Source organism: Notolepis coatsorum (assembly GCF_963971535.1).
Source record: "Notolepis coatsorum genome assembly, chromosome: 17".
NCBI lineage: Eukaryota > Metazoa > Chordata > Actinopteri > Aulopiformes > Paralepididae > Notolepis > Notolepis coatsorum.
In genome coordinates, this window is record NC_140181.1 from 19,766,027 (window position 1) to 19,786,781 (window position 20,755).

The 20,755-nt window shown below is 50.7% G+C and overlaps 1 protein-coding gene across 1 annotated transcript in view; it reads left to right on the forward strand.

Annotated features, from left to right (window-relative positions):
• LOC311243961 (inactive dipeptidyl peptidase 10-like) overlaps positions 1 to 20,304 on the forward strand; it is a gene marked incomplete at both ends in the record, with an annotated part of 64,783 nt that extends 44,479 nt beyond the window's left edge. Inside the window, 2 exons of the mRNA XM_084333368.1 lie at positions 5,840 to 6,465; positions 20,134 to 20,304. Of these exons, the coding sequence (XP_084189494.1) occupies positions 5,840 to 6,465; positions 20,134 to 20,304 (797 nt within the window). The remainder of the gene's footprint in view (positions 1 to 5,839; positions 6,466 to 20,133) is intronic.
• Between the last annotated feature and the right edge of the window lie 451 nt (positions 20,305 to 20,755).

Genomic DNA, 20,755 nt, shown 5'->3' on the forward strand with positions numbered 1-20,755 from the left:
GTTGTTTAGGGATGCTCGATATTGGCTTTTTTACCGATACCGATATACCGATATTGTCCAACTCTTAATTTCCGATACCGATATCAACCGATATCAACCAATACCGATATATGCAGGGTTCCCCCCCCCCCCCCCAAAAATGGAATAATTTCAGGTAATTAACATTACATATCTCTTGTTGTGGAATTAACACAACATTATGCATACTTTTGACAATAAATAAAATCAGAATTTGTTCTTACTTGCTTGCCTGGGTAAATAAAGGTTATAGAAATGTAAAAAAAATAATAACAATATATATTTTTTTAAACCGATACCGATATTTTCCGATATGTAAGGGATAATGTATAGCTACGAGGTCATTGTCGCAAAATAATTGACCGACACAGAGTTTAAAATACCGAGCCGCCTCGGCGAGTATAGCTATACATTATCCCGCTTATTACATGGCTAACTTACTAACAATATACCTAATTCATTTTACATCGACTCAGTCAACACTGGTTCTGGCTGCGTTCTGGCTCCGCTCGTCGCTCCGCCCCCTGTCATCGCCGGCAGCAGAACACCGGCAGTGTCTAATTGCACTGAAACAGTGTGCGTCAGTGGGCTTGATTGCGAACAGCTGCGCACAGCGGTCATTATTGTCCCACAGCGGTCATTATTGTCTGATAATGACCGCTGTCGGGGGGCTATTGACCAATCACAAGCAAGCATTTCGGCGAATGTGAAAACGCCATGTAATAACACATTTTAATGCCGATATCGGTAGGCCGATAATATCGGACATCCCTAGTTGTTACATAGTGTCATTGTCGTTGAGCATCCTGATGGCCTGGGGATAGAAGCTCCTTCTGAGTCTCTCTGTACCGGCCATGAGACTCCGGTATCGCTTGCCTGACCGCAGCAGTTCAAAGAGGAGCTGAGTGTGTGAATACATCAGAGAGCTGAGAGTGTGAATACATCAGAGCAGAGAGTGTGAATACATCAGAGAGCAGAGAGTGTGAATACATCAGAGAGCTGAGAGTGTGAATACATCAGAGCAGAGAGTGTGAATACATCAGAGAGCTGAGTGTGTGAATACATCAGAGAGCTGAGAGAGTGTGAATACATCAGAGAGCTGAGTGTGTGAATACATCAGAGAGCTGAGTGTGTGAATACATCAGAGCAGAGAGTGTGAATACATCAGAGAGCAGAGAGTGTGAATACATCAGAGCAGAGAGTGTGAATACATCAGAGAGCTGAGTGTGTGAATACATCAGAGAGCAGAGAGTGTGAATACATCAGAGAGCTGAGTGTGTGAATACATCAGAGCAGAGAGTGTGAATACATCAGAGAGCTGAGAGTGTGAATACATCAGAGAGCTGAGAGTGTGAATACATCAGAGCAGAGAGTGTGAATACATCAGAGAGCAGAGAGTGTGAATACATCAGAGAGCTGAGTGTGTGAATACATCAGAGAGCTGAGTGTGTGAATACATCAGAGAGCTGAGTGTGAATACATCAGAGAGCTGAGTGTGTGAATACATCAGAGAGCTGAGTGTGAATACATCAGAGAGCTGAGTGTGTGAATACATCAGAGAGCTGAGTGTGAATACATCAGAGAGCTGAGTGTGAATACATCAGAGAGCTGAGTGTGTGAATACATCAGAGAGCAGAGAGTGTGAATACATCAGAGAGCAGAGAGTGTGAATACATCAGAGAGCTGAGAGTGTGAATACATCAGCACAGGGTAGGGCTGGGCGATAAAACAATAACGATAATTATCGTGATGTATCTTTCCTCGATATAAATATGAAACGTGGTCAATAATTTTTTCATATTTCATTATTAAAGGTCCCATGTTTTGCTATTCCTTTCACTATTTGGGCAATGTTACACAATTCCTGTGAGTCTATGGAACACATCTGTAAGTTATTTTTTTTTTTTTAAATGCATAGTTTTGTATTTCTAATCAAGTACTCTAAGGGGCCGTGTCGTCGACAGCCAGCTTCTTATGAGTTGCCAGTTCCTTTCTGTCATTCATTTATATGCTAAAGACGCGACAGGCGCGCTCCTTTTCCCAGCGCCGCGCCTCGCGTTTTAGCGCTCTCGGCGGCTAGCGTTTTTGGGCGGAGCGCTCCCAGCGCATAAAGTTGAAAATAGTTCAACTTTTGGAGAGGAGCGCCGCTCATCAAGGTCACTTTTTTCGACCGACCAATCAAAATAGAGCAAGTGGCTGAGCCGCGGGAGTCGCGAGACTAAAGCAGATTGAGGTCCGGAGTTCTGGAAACGCTCTGAGCATGCATATTTTAGATTTTCAAAGCGGTCCGCCTTGAAAAAAACGTCGTCTGTGGACACGTCGCCTAAAGCAGCATTTTTCCACTTCAAGATTTCAAGCTGTTTTGGACTGGGCTCCGCCCATACTCGCAAAGCGCTTTGAGTGACAGTCACCCACAGTCTGCACTGGCAGACAGAGAGACATAGAGCGATAGAGGGGGAGACTAATCAATTTCGCAGCAGGGGGGCATAATCCCACGGGACAATGCATTGGTAACTTGTTTCAAATGACAATACCCGTGAATATTATTGCATGGATCGGAATACGCGCGTGCGCTATGATATTTTGCAACAGGTTGACGTGACGCGAGTGCAGACAGAGAGAGAGCAGAGAACGAGCGAGCGAGAGAGAGGGAAAGAGAGAGAGACAGACAGACAGAGAGAGGGAGAGAGAGATGAGAGATGCTCAGAGAGCGCGCGTGTGTTTCCCCACACATACGCAGTCGGGAATGTGTGTAAATGCTCAGAGACCACTCGAGGGAGAGAGAGAGGAGAGATGCGTCCCGACTGCGAGAGATGCGTCGGGACTTGACTTAATCCTCTTTACCCCGTTGGGGGGCATAGGGCGTCCACCAGAGCTCTCCATCTCACTCTCTTCTGGGCCAGGGCCTTTGCTTCTTGCCAGCTCACTCCGATGTTCTTTAGGTCTTGGAGTGTGGAACGTCTCCAGGTGTTTCTCGGCCTACCGGCTTTCCTCTTCCCCTGCGGGTTGTAGTCCAAGGCCTGTCTAGTGATGTTGTTTGAGTCCTTCCTAAGGGTATGCCCTATCCAGTTCCACTTTCTCCTTTTGATGGTGGTAGCTATGCTGTCCTGGTTGGTTATCCTCCACAGCTCTTCATTTGTGGTTTTGATGGGCCACCACAGCTTGAGGATGTAGCGCAGGCATTTGTTGACAAACACCTGGATCTTGCTTGTGAGGCCCTCGGTAGTCTTCCACGTCTCAGAGCCGTAGAGCAGGACAGTCTTCACATTGGTATTGAAGATCCGTAGGTTGGTGTTGTTGGAGAGTTGCTTGGACAACCAGATTGGCCTGAGTATCCTGAATGCTACCTGTGCTTTGCTGATGCGTGCCTCTATGTCCCTGTCTGCTCCTCCATCCCTACTGATGTCACTCCCTAGGTAGGTGAAGTGCTCCACGTCCTCTATGGCCTCTCCCCTCGGTGTGATTGGATCATGCGTTTTTGGATTTAACCTCATGGTCTTGGTTTTTCCGGTGTTGATCTTGAGTCCAAGCTGGTCACTGTTAGTCTGTAACCTATCTATATCACGCAGTCGGGAGTGTGTGTGTAAATGCTCCGTATCCCTCTCTCTCCCTCTCTCTCTCTCTCTCTCTCTCTCGCTCGTTCTCTGTTCTCTCTCTCTCTCGCTCACCCGCGCCACGTCAACCCGCTTGAGGATGTGTCAGTATTTCCACTCGCTCTGTTGTTGAGCGAATGGTTGATTACAACCACAGAGGGGGCGTTAGTTATGCAGATGAGAATTCTTCTACGTCACAGATACGCGATATTCAGAATGGCTTAGTTCAATGGGGGAGGATCTCGTGACATGTGAACTGGACTGATAAGCCCAAATGAGAATTAGAGACACAGACCCCATTGATACAACCCCACATTGCTAGAAAACAATGCTAAACACTGGAAAAGGCTATTCATAAGACATGGGACCTTTAATGCCAGTTATCAAAGTTGTATTGTTATACAGTTCGTGTTCATGTTCTAACTCAGATTTGTGGACAGACTTGTCGTTCTTGCCGGCAACTTAAAGTAATGGCTTTGCTTGTCCAAATGACAATACTGACCAAATTGAGATACATTTTTCTCTTGTCCATTTATTTTGTTTGCTTTCTAATTTAAAATACAGTTTGAAACCGTCTGTACACGGTAGGCTATGTGTGCTAATCAGACTTGAGATTTAATTTATTTAATGCATTTTTCATTGTTAATACCAGAATTGAGATTTTATTTATTTATTTATTTATTTTCATTGTTAATGCCAGTTATAAAAGTTGTATTGTTATACAGTTCGTGTTCATGTTCTACCTCAGATTTGTGGTTTTGGCAAGTAGGCCTAGTTTGTCATGTGAAGAATATTCGGAACCACAATTAACCTTCTGGTTTCTTCAGCAGCAAAAATAGCCTTTAAACTTGACAGAAATAAATATTTCATGTATATCGAGATAATTATCGATATCGAGTGATATGAAAAATGTTATTGTGATACAAATGTTGGCCATATCGCCCATCCCTGGCACAGGGAGCTGAGTGTGTGAATACATCAGCACAGGGAGCATACTGATGAGACTGAAACAGCCTGCTGACATCAACGCAGGTGACACGTCATAAATCAACACAAACCAACCGGTAAATACAACCAGAAAAACCTTCCATACCTGTTTTTCCCCCCGATATCTGATATTGTGCATAACCTCATGACATCAGCCACTAAATAATTCAGTCAGGCTTGAATAACACCGTGTCTGTGATGAAAATATTATTATACAGCAACAGGCTCATCCACGCTCACTTGGGTTATCTGAGAGAATATGTAACGCTGTGATTAGAACTAAAGAGAGGTTCCATGAGAGGGAGAGAGAGAGAGAGAGAGAGACCATGACAGAGGGAGAAGATTGAGAGAGAGAGAGGGAGAGAGAGAACGAGAGAGGGAGAGAGAGAGAGAGAGAGAGAGAGAGAGAGAGAGAGAGAGGGGGGGGGGGCAGAAAGAGAGAGACCATGACAGAGGGAGATGATTGAGAGAGAGAGAGGAAGAGAGAGTACAAGAGAGGGAGAGAGAGTACGAGAGAGGGAGAGAGAGAGAGAGAGAGAGAGAGAGAGAGAGAGAGAGAGAGAGAGAGAGAGAGAGAGGGGCGGGGAGAAAGAAAGGGTGCAGGTTCTAAACAACAGCGCTTGGATTTTTAATAAAGCACAAAAGTGCTGAGGGGGCTTATTTATTTTACTCCTAATTCTCATCATGTGTACATTAGACCTATTAGGGCTGTCCTTTGGGGGAAGAAGCAGCTATTTATTAAATATTTGGGTATTTACAGGAGAGTATAGGCGAGGCGGTGCGGGGGCTGAAATAAACGGCCTTCATCGCCCGCGCGCCGTGCAGACGCCTCTAACCAGCAGCGATTGTGCAGTTGACTCTCGTATGCTTCTCATTAACATTCCCCACCTAACCAGCGGCGCGGTTTCATTACCGCGGATCCAACTTCACCATTCCACAACCCGCAGCTATCTCCTACATCAAACTGATCGCTCACTCCCTCCTCCACCTCGCCCCCCCCCCCCCTCCACCTCCACCAGCCGCTCTCCATCTCCCCCAGCCCCCCTCCATCTCCCCCAGCCCCCCTCCACCTCCCCCAGCCCCCCTCCACCTCCACCAGCTGCTCTCCATCTCCCCCAGCCCCCCTCCACCTCCCCCAGCCCCCCTCCACCTCCCCCAGCTGCACGCTCCACCTCCCCCAGCCCCCCTCCACCTCCCCCAGCCCCCCTCCACCTCCCCCAGCCCCCCTCCACCTCCACCAGCTGCTCTCCATCTCCCCCAGCCCCCCTCCACCTCCCCCAGCCACCCTCCACCTCCCCAGCTGCACGCTACACCTCCCCCAGCCCCCCTCCATCTCCCCCAGCCCCCCTCCATCTCCCCCAGCCCCCCTCCACCTCCCCCAGCCCCCCTCCACCTCCACCAGCCGCTCTCCATCTCCCCCAGCCCCCCTCCACCTCCCCCAGCCCCCCTCCACCTCCACCAGCTGCTCTCCATCTCCCCCAGCCCCCCTCCACCTCCCCCAGCCACCCTCCACCTCCCCCAGCTGCACGCTACACCTCCCCCAGCCCCCCTCCACCTCCCCCAGCCCCCCTCCACCTCCCCCAGCTGCACGCTCCACCTCCCCCAGCCCCCCTCCACCTCCCCCAGCTGCACGCTCCACCTCCCCCAGCCCCCCTCCACCTCCCCCAGCTGCACGCTCCACCTCCCCCAGCCCCCCTCCATCTCCCCCAGCTGCACGCTCCACCTCCCCCAGCCCCCCTCCACCTCCCCCAGCCCCCCTCCATCTCCCCCAGCCCCCCTCCACCTCCCCCAGCCCCCCTCCACCTCCCCCAGCTGCACGCTCCACCTCCCCCAGCCCCCCTCCATCTCCCCCAGCCCCCCTCCACCTGCCCCAGCCCCCCTCCACCTCCCCCAGCCCCCCTCCACCTACCCCAGCCCCCCTCCACCTCCCCCCCCTCCACCTCCCCCAGCCCCCCTCCACCTCCCCCAGCCCCCCTCCACCTCCCCCAGCCCCCCTCCACCTACCCCAGCCCCCCTCCACCTCCCCCAGCCCCCCTCCACCTCCACCAGCCCCCCTCCACCTCCCCCAGCCAACCCTCCACCTCCCCCAGCCCCCCTCCACCTCCCCCTCCACCTCCACCAGCCCCCCTCCACCTGCCCCAGCCCCCCTCCACCTCCACCAGCCCCCCTCCACCTCCCCCTCCACCTCCCCCAGCCCCCCTCCACCTCCCCCAGCCCCCCTCCACCTCCCCCTCCACCTCCCCCAGCCCCCCTCCACCTCCCCCAGCCCCCCTCCACCTCCCCCAGCCCACTGTAGTGGTTAGGAGTCAGAATCAGACACACGTACAGTAGTGGTTAAGAATCATCACTGGAGAGGAATTCATTAGCTCTGTGTTTAAACAATACTCTGCCGTTATTGGAGAAAACTGGTGGCTGACATCACAAGTGAGGAAGGAAAGGTAACGTCTGCATCATCACCATTTAACTGTCGGTGTTAAATGGACTGCATTTATAGAGTCCCTTTTATCCAAAGCGCTTCACGAAAGAACACTGAACAGCTACTTCCACCAGGAAGACTACAAACAGACTACTACTGATGGATAGACTCTCGATGATCATATGAGCAGACACACAAAAGCACCTTAAGTGACACACACACACACACACACACACACACACACACACACACACACACACACACACACACACACACACACACACACACACACACACACACACACACACACACTGCTGCTATTTACACTGTAGAATAATCTTTTCTTCTTTTTTTCTTTTTATTTATCCACCGTTTTTTTTTTACCTCATATTGTATAGTTTGTATAGATCGTTGTATATTGTTGTCAACAAATCGACTACAGTTGAGGAGCCGGGAAAAAACAAACATCTCACGTTTTTCTGAATGTATGTTAATTTCAAAAAGCTGTGACAATAAAATGTATCTATATTGTGAAACCTATGCCTCACCGCGGGCCAAACTTGTGACAAAGGGTTTCCGGGCCTTTGCCGTGATGGCGCCGACACTGTGGAATAAGCTCCCCCTCAAGATCAAGTCTGCCAACACCGTACAGACATTCAAGGCCTTGCTTAAAACCCACCTTTTCACTCTGGATGATCACTAGTTACTTTGCTGTTGTGTTGTGTGTCTGAGGTGTTCTTCTGTTCTCTGTCTGTCCGTCTGCCTGGTTCCCTGTTTCTTTGTCCTGTCCATTTATTCGTATTCTTTTTTACCCCCGGGCTGCGCCCCAGACCAATGTAAAAATTGGCTGGGGGGGGGGGGGGCGCATTATAAATGCTAATATCATATCATATCATATCACATTCATGCATTCACTCACACATTCGCACACCAACGGCGGAGGCGACCATGCAAGGTGCCGACCTGCTCATCGGGAGTTAGCAGTTAGGGGAATAAGTGTCTTGCTCAAGGACACTTCGACACGCTGCCGGGAGGAGCCGGAATCGAGCCGGGAACCTTCCCATTACCAGACGACCGCTCTACCTCCTGCGCCACTGTTGCCCCCCCCCCCCCCCTTGTTAGATTAGATAGAGGCTAATAAAGCAGGATAGCAGTACGCTGTGTGTAAACATACATTTTCTTTACGTTGCCGTGGGGATGTGCTTGTGCATACACATACTTCTTGGCTCCGTTCACACTGTTTTAGGGAGACTGACTGTTCCGGGGGGGGGGGGGGGTTCACATGCCTTCGAGTGACATTGTACTATTTGTACTTAGTTTATGCCTATTCTTAAGTCTGCACGTTTACATTGCACTACTTTTATTGTCTTTTATATATGTCTGCAATTGTTTTTTATTCTGTCAATTGTGTGCTGATTTTATGCCTATGTTCATTTTATACTAATTGCTGTGGGGCACTCTGGACTGCGGTCCATGTGTGAAAAGTACTATATAGATAGTTATTCATATTTATTATTGTTATATTGTAGAAATGTGTGCATTGAAATGTCTGTAAAGTCTCGACGACATTGAAAATGAGGGTGAGCTCAATTGTCTTTTCGAGAATAAATAAAGGTTTGAATTGAATTGAATTGGACGCCATACCGCTCAATTCTGATGTATTGCTCAGATCTGATTTACTTTTGTTTGGCTGTTCAAATTTTTTTTATGTGCCCAATATCACACTCCTGAACTGACCCGCATGCGCAAAAATGAATAATAAACCAGATGGACGTAAAAGACTGTGACTAAAGTCAATCTAGAGTGACGGAGAAGTCGCATGAAGCGGCGGCCGGGTAGCGCAGCGGACTAAAGGTTCTCCCATAGTCGAGCGGACTGTACACGGACTGGACTCTGCGGAGGTCCACTGGACTCTTTGAGCTTTCATAGAGCTCCTACATTTCATTTCCTACATGTCTCGCGCCAGTTTACACCAGTTTACACCTCGTGCCAGTTTGTGTGACACCAAGTGGGCGCCGCGGACGTCCGCGCGTCAGAAAATAGGAGCTTCGCACTCGGACTCTGCGTTGGGTCCGCTTTGAGTACCCTTTGGGTCAGCTTTGAGCCCGCGGGAGTCTGCTCCGTGTACGGTCCGCTCGACTATGGGAGGGCCTTAAGCGTCTGTCTACCACCACAGAGACAGTGGGATCGAATCCAGCTGTGGTGCCTCCGGCTTGGCCGACCGTCCACACTAACACAATTGGCAGTGTTAGCGGGTGGGAAGCCGGCGAGGGTGGGTCCTGGGAGAGGTAGTGTGATCCTTCCACACGTTACACTCTCCCAGTGAGAGTCCGCGCTGCCAGGTGAAAAGAAGTGGGGATTGGCTACACATGTCGGAGGAAGCACGTGATAGTCTCCGCCCTCCCAGACCGACGGTAGGGGGCAAGAGCACGCAACGACCAGGTAGGGGATCGGGAATTGGCATAACGACTAACAGTGGGATGGGAGAAAATCGGAAAAAGAGAAAGTAAAAAAATAAATAAAAAAAGAAGTCGCATGAAAGTCACACGACTTGTTCAGACTGAGGTCACATTGCAAAAGATCAGCCCTGTATATGATTTTTGGACCATATCAGAATCGAAAAGCTCAGATTCCATGCGAGAAAGAGATCCGATTTTGGGCCTGCAGTCAGATGTTAGCCCATGACATCACAAATGTTCTTTATTTAATCAATTAACCGCTGTCCGGGTGGTCCAGTGTCTCCAGCTCTGCTCTCTGACCACATGACCGGTCAGACGTGTCTCTCCTCTCTCTCTCCGACCACATGACCGGTCAGACGTGTGTCTCTCTCCTCTCTCTCTCCGACCACATGACCGGTCAGACGTGTGTCTCTCCTCTCTCTCTCCGACCACATGACCGGTCAGACGTGTGTCTCTCCTCTCTCTCTCTCCGACCACATGACCGGTCAGACGTGTGTCTCTCCTCTCTCTCTCCGACCACATGACCGGTCAGACGTGTCTCTCCTCTCTCTCTCCGACCACATGACCGGTCAGACGTGTGTCTCTCTCCTCTCTCTCTCCGACCACATGACCGGTCAGACGTGTGTCTCTCCGCTCTCTCCGACCACATGACCGGTCAGACGTGTCTCTCTCCTCTCTCTCTCCGACCACATGACCGGTCAGACGTGTCTCTCTCCTCTCTCTCTCCGACCACATGACCGGTCAGACGTGTGTCTCTCTCCACTCTCTCCGACCACATGACCGGTCAGACGTGTGTCTCTCTCCTCTCTCTCTCCGACCACATGACCGGTCAGACGTGTGTCTCTCTCCTCTCTCTCTGACCACATGACCGGTCAGACGTGTCTCTCTCCTCTCTCTCTCTGACCACATGACCGGTCAGACGTGTCTCTCTCCTCTCTCTCTCCGACCACATGACCGGTCAGACGTGTGTCTCTCTCTCCTCTCTCTCTCCGACCACATGACCGGTCAGACGTGTGTCTCTCCTCTCTCTCTCCGACCACATGACCGGTCAGACGTGTGTCTCTCTCTCCTCTCTCTCTCCGACCACATGACCGGTCAGACGTGTGTCTCTCCTCTCTCTCTCCGACCACATGACCGGTCAGACGTGTGTCTCTCTCCTCTCTCTCTGACCACATGACCGGTCAGACGTGTCTCTCTCCTCTCTCTCTGACCACATGACCGGTCAGACGTGTGTCTCTCCTCTCTCTCTCCGACCACATGACCGGTCAGACGTGTGTCTCTCTCCTCTCTCTCTGACCACATGACCGGTCAGACGTGTCTCTCTCCTCTCTCTCCGACCACATGACCGGTCAGACGTGTGTCTCTCCTCTCTCTCTCCGACCACATGACCGGTCAGACGTGTGTCTCTCTCCTCTCTCTCTCTGACCACATGACCGGTCAGACGTGTGTCTCTCCTCTCTCTCCGACCACATGACCGGTCAGACGTGTGTCTCTCTCCTCTCTCTCTCCGACCACATGACCGGTCAGACGTGTCTCTCCTCTCTCTCTCCGACCACATGACCGGTCAGACGTGTGTCTCTCCTCTCTCTCTCCGACCACATGACCGGTCAGACGTTGTCTCTCTCTCCTCTCTCCGACCACATGACCGGTCAGACGTGTCTCTCTCCTCTCTCTCTCCGACCACATGACCGGTCAGACGTGTGTCTCTCTCCTCTCTCTCTCCGACCACATGACCGGTCAGACGTGTCTCTCTCCTCTCTCTCTCCGACCACATGACCGGTCAGACGTGTGTCTCTCTCCTCTCTCTCTCCGACCACATGACCGGTCAGACGTGTGTCTCTCTCCTCTCTCTCTCCGACCACATGACCGGTCAGACGTGTGTCTCTCTCCTCTCTCTCTCCGACCACATGACCGGTCAGACGTGTCTCTCCACTCTCTCCGACCACATGACCGGTCAGACGTGTGTCTCTCCACTCTCTCCGACCACATGACCGGTCAGACGTGTCTCTCTCCTCTCTCCTCTCCGACCACATGACCGGTCAGACGTGTGTCTCTCCTCTCTCTCCGACCACATGACCGGTCAGACGTGTCTCTCTCCTCTCTCTCTCCGACCACATGACCGGTCAGACGTGTCTCTCCACTCTCTCCGACCACATGACCGGTCAGATGTGTCTCTCCTCTCTCTCTCCGACCACATGACCGGTCAGATGTGTGTCTCTCTCCTCTCTCTCCGACCACATGACCGGTCAGACGTGTGTCTCTCCTCTCTCTCTCCGACCACATGACCGGTCAGACGTGTGTCTCTCCTCTCTCTCTCCGACCACATGACCGGTCAGACGTGTGTCTCTCTCTCCTCTCTCTCCGACCACATGACCGGTCAGACGTGTCTCTCTCCTCTCTCTCTCCGACCACATGACCGGTCAGACGTGTGTCTCTCTCTCCACTCTCTCCGACCACATGACCGGTCAGACGTGTGTCTCTCTCCTCTCTCTCCGACCACATGACCGGTCAGACGTGTGTCTCTCTCCGCTCTCTCCGACCACATGACCGGTCAGACGTGTGTCTCTCTCCTCTCTCTCTGACCACATGACCGGTCAGACGTGTGTCTCTCCTCTCTCTCTCCGACCACATGACCGGTCAGACGTGTGTCTCTCTCTCCTCTCTCTCTGACCACATGACCGGTCAGACGTGTGTCTCTCCTCTCTCTCTCCGACCACATGACCGGTCAGACGTGTGTCTCTCTCTGCTCTCTCCGACCACATGACCGGTCAGACGTGTGTCTCTCTCTGCTCTCTCCGACCACATGACCGGTCAGACGTGTCTCTCTCCTCTCTCTCCGACCACATGACCGGTCAGACGTGTGTCTCTCTCCTCTCTCTCTCCGACCACATGACCGGTCAGACGTGTGTCTCTCCACTCTCTCCGACCACATGACCGGTCAGACGTGTCTCTCTCTTCTCTCTCTCCGACCACATGACCGGTCAGACGTGTGTCTCTCTCCTCTCTCTCCGACCACATGACCGGTCAGACGTGTGTCTCTCTCCTCTCTCTCTCCGACCACATGACCGGTCAGACGTGTCTCTCTCCTCTCTCTCTCCGACCACATGACCGGTCAGACGTGTGTCTCTCCTCTCTCTCTCCGACCACATGACCGGTCAGACGTGTGTCTCTCTCCTCTCTCTCTCCGACCACATGACCGGTCAGACGTGTGTCTCTCCTCTCTCTCTCCGACCACATGACCGGTCAGACGTGTGTCTCTCTCCTCTCTCTCCGACCACATGACCGGTCAGACGTGTGTCTCTCTCTCCTCTCTCTCCGCTCTCTCCGACCACATGACCGGTCAGACGTGTCTCTCTCCTCTCTCTCTGACCACATGACCGGTCAGACGTGTCTCTCTCCTCTCTCTCTCCGACCACATGACCGGTCAGACGTGTGTCTCTCCTCTCTCTCCGACCACATGACCGGTCAGACGTGTCTCTCTCCTCTCTCTCCGACCACATGACCGGTCAGACGTGTCTCTCCTCTCTCTCTCCGACCACATGACCGGTCAGACGTGTGTCTCTCCTCTCTCTCCGACCACATGACCGGTCAGACGTGTGTCTCTCTCCTCTCTCTCCGACCACATGACCGGTCAGACGTGTGTCTCTCTGCTCTCTCTCTCCGACCACATGACCGGTCAGACGTGTGTCTCTCTCCTCTCTCTCTCCGACCACATGACCGGTCAGACGTGTGTCTCTCCCCTCTCTCTCCGACCACATGACCGGTCAGACGTGTGTCTCTCCTCTCTCTCTCTGACCACATGACCGGTCAGACGTGTCTCTCTCCTCTCTCTCTCCGACCACATGACCGGTCAGACGTGTGTCTCTCCTCTCTCTCTCCGACCACATGACCGGTCAGACGTGTGTCTCTCCTCTCTCTCTCCGACCACATGACCGGTCAGACGTGTCTCTCTCCAGTCTCTCCGACCACATGACCGGTCAGACGTGTGTCTCTCTCCTCTCTCTCCGACCACATGACCGGTCAGACGTGTCTCTCTCCTCTCTCTCTCCGACCACATGACCGGTCAGACGTGTCTCTCTCCTCTCTCTCTCCGACCACATGACCGGTCAGACGTGTCTCTCTCTCCTCTCTCTCTCCGACCACATGACCGGTCAGATGTGTGTCTCTCTCCTCTCTCTCTCCGACCACATGACCGGTCAGACGTGTGTCTCTCCTCTCTCTCTCCGACCACATGACCGGTCAGACGTGTGTCTCTCTCCTCTCTCTCTCCGACCACATGACCGGTCAGACGTGTGTCTCTCCTCTCTCTCCGACCACATGACCGGTCAGACGTGTGTCTCTCCTCTCTCTCTCTCCGACCACATGACCGGTCAGACGTGTGTCTCTCCTCTCTCTCTCCGACCACATGACCGGTCAGACGTGTGTCTCTCTCCTCTCTCTCTCTCCGACCACATGACCGGTCAGACGTGTGTCTCTCCTCTCTCTCTCCGACCACATGACCGGTCAGACGTGTGTCTCTCTCCTCTCTCTCCGACCACATGACCGGTCAGACGTGTCTCTCTCCTCTCTCTCCGACCACATGACCGGTCAGACGTGTCTCTCTCCTCTCTCTCCGACCACATGACCGGTCAGACGTGTGTCTCTCTCCTCTCTCTCTCCGACCACATGACCGGTCAGACGTGTCTCTCTCCTCTCTCTCTCCGACCACATGACCGGTCAGACGTGTGTCTCTCCTCTCTCTCTCCGACCACATGACCGGTCAGACGTGTGTCTCCTCTCTCTCTCTCTCTCCGACCACATGACCGGTCAGACGTGTGTCTCTCCTCTCTCTCTCTCTCCGACCACATGACCGGTCAGACGTGTCTCTCTCTCCTCTCTCTCTCCGACCACATGACCGGTCAGACGTGTGTCTCTCTCCTCTCTCTCTCCGACCACATGACCGGTCAGACGTGTGTCTCTCTCCTCTCTCTCTCCGACCACATGACCGGTCAGACGTGTGTCTCTCTCCTCTCTCTCTCCGACCACATGACCGGTCAGACGTGTGTCTCTCCTCTCTCTCTCCGACCACATGACCGGTCAGACGTGTGTCTCTCTCTCCTCTCTCTCTCCGACCACATGACCGGTCAGACGTGTGTCTCTCTCCTCTCTCTCTCTGACCACATGACCGGTCAGACGTGTGTCTCTCCACTCTCTCTCCGACCACATGACCGGTCAGACGTGTGTCTCTCCTCTCTCTCTCTGACCACATGACCGGTCAGACGTGTGTCTCTCCTCTCTCTCTCTGACCACATGACCGGTCAGACGTGTGTCTCTCCTCTCTCTCTCTCCGACCACATGACCGGTCAGACGTGTGTCTCTGCTCTCTCTCTCCGACCACATGACCGGTCAGACGTGTCTCTCTGCTCTCTCTCTCCGACCACATGACCGGTCAGACGTGTCTCTCTCTCCTTTCTCTCTCTGACCACATGACCGGTCAGACGTGTGTCTCTCCTCTCTCTCTCTGACCACATGACCGGTCAGACGTGTGTCTCTCCTCTCTCTCTCTGACCACATGACCGGTCAGACGTGTGTCTCTCTCCTCTCTCTCTCCGACCACATGACCGGTCAGACGTGTGTCTCTCTCCTCTCTCTCCGACCACATGACCGGTCAGACGTGTCTCTCTCTCCTCTCTCTCTCCGACCACATGACCGGTCAGACGTGTCTCTCTCTCCTTTCTCTCTCTGACCACATGACCGGTCAGACGTGTCTCTCCTCTCTCTCTCTGACCACATGACCGGTCAGACGTGTGTCTCTCCTCTCTCTCTCCGACCACATGACCGGTCAGACGTGTGTCTCTCCTCTCTCTCCGACCACATGACCGGTCAGACGTGTGTCTCTCTCCTCTCTCTCTCCGACCACATGACCGGTCAGACGTGTCTCTCCTCTCTCTCTCCGACCACATGACCGGTCAGACGTGTGTCTCTCCTCTCTCTCTCCGACCACATGACCGGTCAGACGTGTGTCTCTCTCCTCTCTCTCTCCGACCACATGACCGGTCAGATGTGTGTCTCTCTCCTCTCTCTCTCCGACCACATGACCGGTCAGACGTGTGTCTCTCTCCTCTCTCCGACCACATGACCGGTCAGACGTGTGTCTCTCTCTCTCCTCTCTCCGACCACATGACCGGTCAGACGTGTGTCTCTCCTCTCTCTCTCTGACCACATGACCGGTCAGACGTGTGTCTCTCTCTGCTCTCTCCGACCACATGACCGGTCAGACGTGTGTCTCTCTCCTCTCTGCTCTCCGACCACATGACCGGTCAGACGTGTGTCTCTCCTCTCTCTCTCCGACCACATGACCGGTCAGACGTGTCTCTCTCCTCTCTCTCTCCGACCACATGACCGGTCAGACGTGTGTCTCTCTCTCCTCTCTCTCCGACCACATGACCGGTCAGACATGTCTCTCTCCTCTCTCTCCGACCACATGACCGGTCAGACGTGTGTCTCTCTCCTCTCTCTCTGACCACATGACCGGTCAGACGTGTGTCTCTCCTCTCTCTCTCCGACCACATGACCGGTCAGACGTGTGTCTCTCCTCTCTCTCTGACCACATGACCGGTCAGACGTGTGTCTCTCTCCTCTCTCTCCGACCACATGACCGGTCAGAATCTGTTGTGTTTTCTAAACGGCCATGAAAGTGGAGCCGGTGTTTATAGCCACTGATGTCGATACAGACTCCTGAGGGGGAGATCACCGTCACGCGGAGCGCGGAGTCAGCAGGAAGAGATTGTCTTAATCATTGAGCAGGATTCACCGCGTCAGCGTGTTCTGCTCCGAAGGTCAAAGGTTATATAGGCCTGTTATATAATGGCTTTTCCCTTGTTTCGGGCATAGTTCAAAAATCCGCTTATTCCAAACATTGTTTATTATGATTAGATTAAAATGTATTGTCATTATACACAGCACAAGTTCAGTATGTATTAATAGTACAAGACAAAGTGCTATAGTAATATACAATGTACAGGTGAATAAACTGTATATAAAATATATCCAAATGAGTACTACTGAGTGTAGTGCAAATCAGATTTATGTACAGGGTTGTAGTATTAATATGTACAGTGAGATAAGTACAGTGAGTAAGTCATACTGGCCAGCAGCGTAACTAGTATGAGGAAAAAGCTAGAAGCCATCCTGGAGAACCCCTCTCACCCTCTCACCTCGTAGAGCTAGCCAGAACGAAGAGCACGTTCAGCCTAAGACTCATCTCCCCCCCCCCCCCCCCCCCGACACACCACAAACCGCCTGGGCCGGTCCTTTAAACCAGCAGCCATCAACAAAGTTTGCAGTGAATCCACAGCTAAAGAGATTGGTTTTATCGGGTATCACAGTAGCTAAAAAGCTGATCGCATCACGCTGGTTTCAACCGGAAAAAATGTGCCGTAAAGTTTGGTTTCTTACATATCTCGATGTAATTTACCAAGAAATATCTACAGCAAGAATTCTGGGTCTCAATGAATCCAAAATGTCAATGTGGTTAGAAGTGGTGGAGAGAATAAAAGCTAGCTTATAATGGTAGTGTCTGGTTAGGTGCGAGGGATAGTGGAGGTACTTCTCAAGGTGGGGTCCGGGAGGGGGGGGTTCGAGCTGGAGCATATGTGTGTAGGTTTTTTAGATAACAGGTATTAGGGGTATATCTTATATAAGACAACTAACTAAAATGTGATCTCATTGGATGTGCCATGACAATTAATGCTTGTATATCTTATCGTGTGTTGTCATGTTTGTTTATATGTTTGTTTAAAAAATAATAAAAAAATAAAATACAAAAAAGGGCTCGGATCGGCCGGTTCTGCTGCCAGAGCTGTGTCACAACTCGGGACTTGAGAACCAGAGACTCACATCACCGTACCGACTATCTTGTTTCTTTGCACTAGAGACTCATATCACTGGACTCTCACCACTGGACTATCCTGTGTTTGTACTTTTTATATTATTACTATATTGTATTTGTATTGTGAAGCTATGCATCCCGCACCCTGTATCCCCCCCCCCCCCCATGCTGCTTTGACACCCGAATTTCAATAAAGGATTATCTTATCTTATCTTAGTAAGAATAGGGATATGTACAGATATAGATGTAGTATCTACAGATGTGTAAAATGGATTATATGCAGGTATGTACAGACAGATAGATAAATACACAGTAAGAATAAATAAATATATATATATACGGTATATACTGCATTATTGTACATGCTAAACTTACCGGTTGAATGTTATACGCCAACAGGATGAACCTCTTATCTGCGGACACTTGGAATGTAGTCATCGTCAGGTCCTTCAAGAAGACACGGAAACACACCATCAGCAGCTGTCACACACCATCAGCAGCTGTCACACACCATCAGCAGCTGTCACACACCATCAGCAGCTGTCACTAGGGCTGAGCCCAAACGTTCAAACGTTCGGACCTTCGTTCGTTACGTTGACATTCGAATTCTAAATCAACATTCGAATAAAAAATGTGTAATAAAAAAAAATATATATATATATATTTTTTTATATATATATTTTTATGTGTCTATTCATTCTGTTTAAACCAGGGGTCTCAAACTCGCGGCCCGAGGGATGATATTTTGCGGCCCCCTACTTGACGTCAACGTTTAGTGTTAATGCTGCCCGCGCGCTACTGTTTGCCGAGTCGTTGCGCGAGAGTTGGAAGTTTTATTTATTTAATCACTTGTAGGCTACCATAGCGCAGGCTCATGACAGCAACGTTATATTAGTGACTTGGTTGAAACGTGATTCCGGAGTGATATCAAGTAAAGTGGAAGGAAAATATATCCTCGCTATCTCCTCTGACTGCGAGCAGTGCTCTGCATAAGCGGCTGGCTGCACTGACAACTGTCTGTGTCTGTGTACGGGTCTGGTCCAATCACATTCAGCATCCCATCAGCGTTCCCCCCCCCCTCACCCACAGTCTGCGAATCAGATGCAGAGTAGGGCGGGTCTTCACGGATTGCATGTCGTCTCTCTCTTTCAGTAATGTCAGAGCAGAGTTGACGGCGCATCTACAGTAAACTCGCTCCCAGTTTTATCTCCGTGAGATTAATCATAAATGTAGCTACTAGCCTAGTTTCGCCAGCAGGCAGCCAGCAGAAAAATATGGCATTTTAAAAGATGGTCAGTAAAAGAAAAGTCGACTGCAATTCAAAGGTGAATGGACTGAAAAATATGCGTTCATCCCGAGTCCCAGCACCAAACCAATGTGACTATATGCCAAGAAACGGTAGCTCTTTTGAAAATAGAAATAATAATAATGTATGACTGAGGCCCCGTTTAGACGGAAACGCTAGCAGGTGAATCCGCAAAAAAAAAATTTCGGATGTGCCTTTCGTTTATATGGAAACGGCGTTTTTACGGGGTGAAACCGCAAAAAAGTGAGTCTACCTTCCAGGGTGGAATTCCTAGAAACGATAAACCTTTGCGCGCTCATCTAAACTGTCAAACCGCATAAAACGATGACGAAAGGGTTGTCAAGGCTCTCGTCGCGTGTACTGCTTACATCACAGGCATGCGTTAGTAGCCTAGATCCCTAGAAGCGTAAACAAAGCATGTCTGATTCTATCCATGGCGATCACCTGAAGGCTACATTGGCAGTACTTTTAAATACACAAGAATCTGTCCCGCGGCGTGACTGGACCCACTGTCTGTGAGTGACTCTGCTTTGGTCCAATCACATTCCCCACCCACAGTCTGCGAATCAGAGGCAGAGTAGGGCGGGTCTTCACAGCACGTCATGTGACATATGCGCCAATCATGTGACAGCAGGGCTCAGTCGTCTGGAGTCGTTACAGCCTCGTCTGCACGGAGAATTCCATCCCAAAACGCTAGTCTAAACGCAAAATTAAAAGTGAAACCGTAAGACGACTTTTGCGGTTTCTGTTCAAACTCTCTCCGTCTAAACGTAGCCTGAGTGATGGAGACCATGTTTGAAGGCAAACAAAAGCAAATTCCCCTCAGATCGCACAGCAACCAGAATAACTGAAATACTGGCTGGTGATTTGATTAAACAGATTTGTGATAGAATAAAAAAAAAATGCACAGTGCATTTCCATAGCTGTGGATGAGTCCACTGACACCACTGAGAAGCCTATGTTCTGAAGAACCATTCATGTTCTGAAGAACTGTTCATGTTCTAAAATGTTATTGCTAAAGATTGAGAAGATTGGATCAGTTGTACTTTTTTTTGAATACTTGAAACCCTTTTTTTGTGGAATATTTGATGCGGCCCAGCCTCTACCTCCAGCGGCCCCCAGGTAAATTGAGTTTGAGACCCCTGGTTTAAACCAATGGGGTTTTTCTTCACAGGTGCAGATAAAGATTAGGCTACACTAATATTATAGTATTAAAACTGAGTTATATTCATTAAAGAAAGTTGATTTAATAAAAAAATTTAAAATATTAATTTAATCAGATTAATGACTTTATTCAAATTAAGGATTTAGTTTGAGGATATTTATAAAAAAAAATTGTTTTAATAAAGTACATTTTTTTTTATTATTATTAAAAACAAAGGTTCGAACATCCGTTTGAAAAACCCTGACGAAGTTCGAAGCCCAAAAACAGGCTTCGGAGCCCTAGCTGTCCCACACCCTCAGAAGCTGTCCCACACCCTCAGAAGCTGTCCCACACCCTCAGAAGCTGTCCCACACCCTCAGAAGCTGTCATACACCATCATCAGAAGCTGTCACACACCATCAGCAGCTGTCCCACACCATCAACAGCTGTCACTCCACCATCAACAGCTGTCACACACCATCATCAGCAGCTGTCACACACCATCATATGAAGCTGTCACACACCATCAACAGCTGTCACACACCATCAACAGCTGTCACACACCATCAACAGCTGTCACACACCATCAGCAGCTGTCACACACCATCAACAGCTGTCACTCACCATCAACAGCTGTCACTCACCATCAGCAGCTGTCACACACCATCAGCAGCTGTCACACACCATCAGCAGCTGTCACACACCATCAACAGCTGTCACACACCACCATCAGCAGCTGTCACACACCATCATCAGAAGCTGTCACACACCATCAGCAGCTGTCACTCCACCATCAACAGCTGTCACACACCATCATCAGCTGTCACACACCATCAACAGCTGTCACACACCATCAGCAGCTGTCACTCACCATCAACAGCTGTCACTCACCATCAACAGCTGTCACACACCATCAGCAGCTGTCACTCACCATCAACAGCTGTCACTCACCATCAACAGCT